Consider the following 2,120-nt stretch of genomic DNA (forward strand, 5'->3'; position numbering starts at 1 on the left):
GTTTGTTTGTTTGTTTCTTTGTTCTGTTTGTTTGTTTATTTTGTTTTGTTTTTTTGTTTTTATTCTCCTTATTATTTTTTTTATAAAAAAAAAAACTACGCAAAAGTTTTGGAAACATAAAACAAAATGAGTTGAAATTGTTAAAAAAAAAACTTGCTCGTTTTTTTCTCACTTTTGTTTCCCCTTATTGTTTTACTAATTTACATATGTAAAAATATATGTTTACATAGTTGTATAACTAATATATATATATGATAGTTTGTTGATTTAATTGATATTGAAGTGTTGTAAAATATTTGTAGCATGCTTTTTTGCATGAATTATATATGCGTGTTTGGAAATTTGAAAAAAAATGAAAAACTAAAAAGCGAAAAGAAAAGCAGAACTTTTTTTCTTTTTTTTAAAACAACATGTTATTAATTAACATAACAGGTATGCTTTTAACATTTTTCTCTTTTTCCTTTTATTTTTGGTTTTTTCCCCTCTAATATTAAACTTAATCAGGATTTTAATTGGAATTTTTTTCGCTTCATTCTTTTTCGCTTTTCTTAGCAAAAAAAAAAAGGAAAAAACAAGATTATATATAACTGTAAAAATTAATTATGATGACAATTTTTAGATTTAAATAAAAACAGGCAATTTTTCGAAATATCTTGAAGTTTTTTTTTTTTTTTTTAAATCAGAAAGAGAAAGTTTAGGTGTTGAAATTAATCATTTTTGATGTATACTATTCAGGGTAAAGATGGTTTAAATGTGAATGAGGAAAAACTGATTGAAAAATTATTACCAATGGTGCAACAACATGCACGAAGAGGTGGTTTACCAGGACCACCGGGTCCAGTTGGACCACAGGTAAATTCTTCGCCATCTTTTGTTTGATCATTTTGTTAGTGTAAATTTAGTTTAATGACATATACAAATTGTAGGGTCCAAAAGGTGATGAAGGATCACGTGGTGAACGTGGACCTCAAGGTTTACCGGGTCATGCTGGTACAAAAGGTGAACGTGGTGAAATTGGACCACCTGGATTAATCGGTCCACCAGGATTACCAGGATCATCGGTAAATCTGATTAATTCGCCAATCTTATAAAAATACAACAGTCCAAAAGGATATATTCAATTTGTTGCAATAAATTAACCTCTCAGAACATTACACTTCATCCCAAATATTTGCGACATTTTTAAATTTTTCTCTTAAATGCAAAAACAAAAAGTACCGATTATTTCTTCAATTCAACTGGAAAACTTTTCAAAAAAAAAAAACAATTTCAGGGTACTGTAATTGAAGCGACCGCTTCATCATCAATTACGGTTCCAGGACCACCCGGACCTCGAGTATGCATTAAAACGTTATAATATATCAGCATATAAGGAATATCCAGAAATCAAAATAAATAAATTTTAGGGAAGTCCCGGTTTACCTGGACCTCCAGGTATGAAAGGTGAAAAAGGAGAGCAAGGATTAGTTGGTGTACCTGGATCACTTGGTTTGCCTGTATGTTTTATCTTTACATTATGGAATTTTAAATATTTAATAAATTTTATTTTTAAGTTTTTTAAATTGAATCATAAGACATTTTCCTTAGAAATTCTATTTAATTATGAAAATTCACATTAAATTATTTAATAGATTGATAAATTTAGGGACCACCAGGACCAATGGGAATAAGAGGACCACCAGGAATGGAAGGTAAACAGGTGAGGAAAAAAAATTGATTAAGAAATTTAAGAAGAAAAATGTTTGATTTCATTATTCAATCATATATTAGCTTAGCGTATTCAAGCATTTACAAACTTTTTCATTCATATATCAACAGACTGTTATCACTATATGTCTATTATTAGTACCTTTTATTACTATGGCTATTCTCGAAATTTCTCTGTTCATTTATCAAAATTTTTAAGCCAAAACTGCGTTATCTACGAGAAATAACATGAGTTTTTTAAAAGTCTTATTCTTTCAACATTTTTTCATTTTACCATAAATCCTTGAATTGAGCGATAATATTCATTGTTTTATTAATTTAATGCTTAATTTCCAATTAACAATCTGATATAATGCAATAAATTAATAAAATAGAAATAAAATAAAAGCATTAATATTAATAAATATTTTAAT

At 27.5% G+C, this 2,120-nt stretch overlaps 1 protein-coding gene across 1 annotated transcript in view; it reads left to right on the forward strand.

Moving 5' to 3' along the window:
* LOAG_18916 (collagen alpha-1(X) chain) overlaps nt 1-1,717 on the forward strand; it is a gene marked incomplete at both ends in the record, with an annotated part of 5,906 nt that extends 4,189 nt beyond the window's left edge. The window contains 5 exons of the mRNA XM_020451578.1: nt 736-852; nt 927-1,061; nt 1,274-1,336; nt 1,407-1,496; nt 1,646-1,717. Of these exons, the coding sequence (XP_020304625.1) occupies nt 736-852; nt 927-1,061; nt 1,274-1,336; nt 1,407-1,496; nt 1,646-1,717 (477 nt within the window). The remainder of the gene's footprint in view (nt 1-735; nt 853-926; nt 1,062-1,273; nt 1,337-1,406; nt 1,497-1,645) is intronic.
* Nucleotides 1,718-2,120: the final 403 nt, after the last annotated feature.

Source organism: Loa loa, assembly GCF_000183805.2.
Source record: "Loa loa unplaced genomic scaffold supercont3.677, whole genome shotgun sequence".
In the NCBI taxonomy this organism is placed as follows: Eukaryota; Metazoa; Nematoda; class Chromadorea; order Rhabditida; family Onchocercidae; genus Loa; species Loa loa.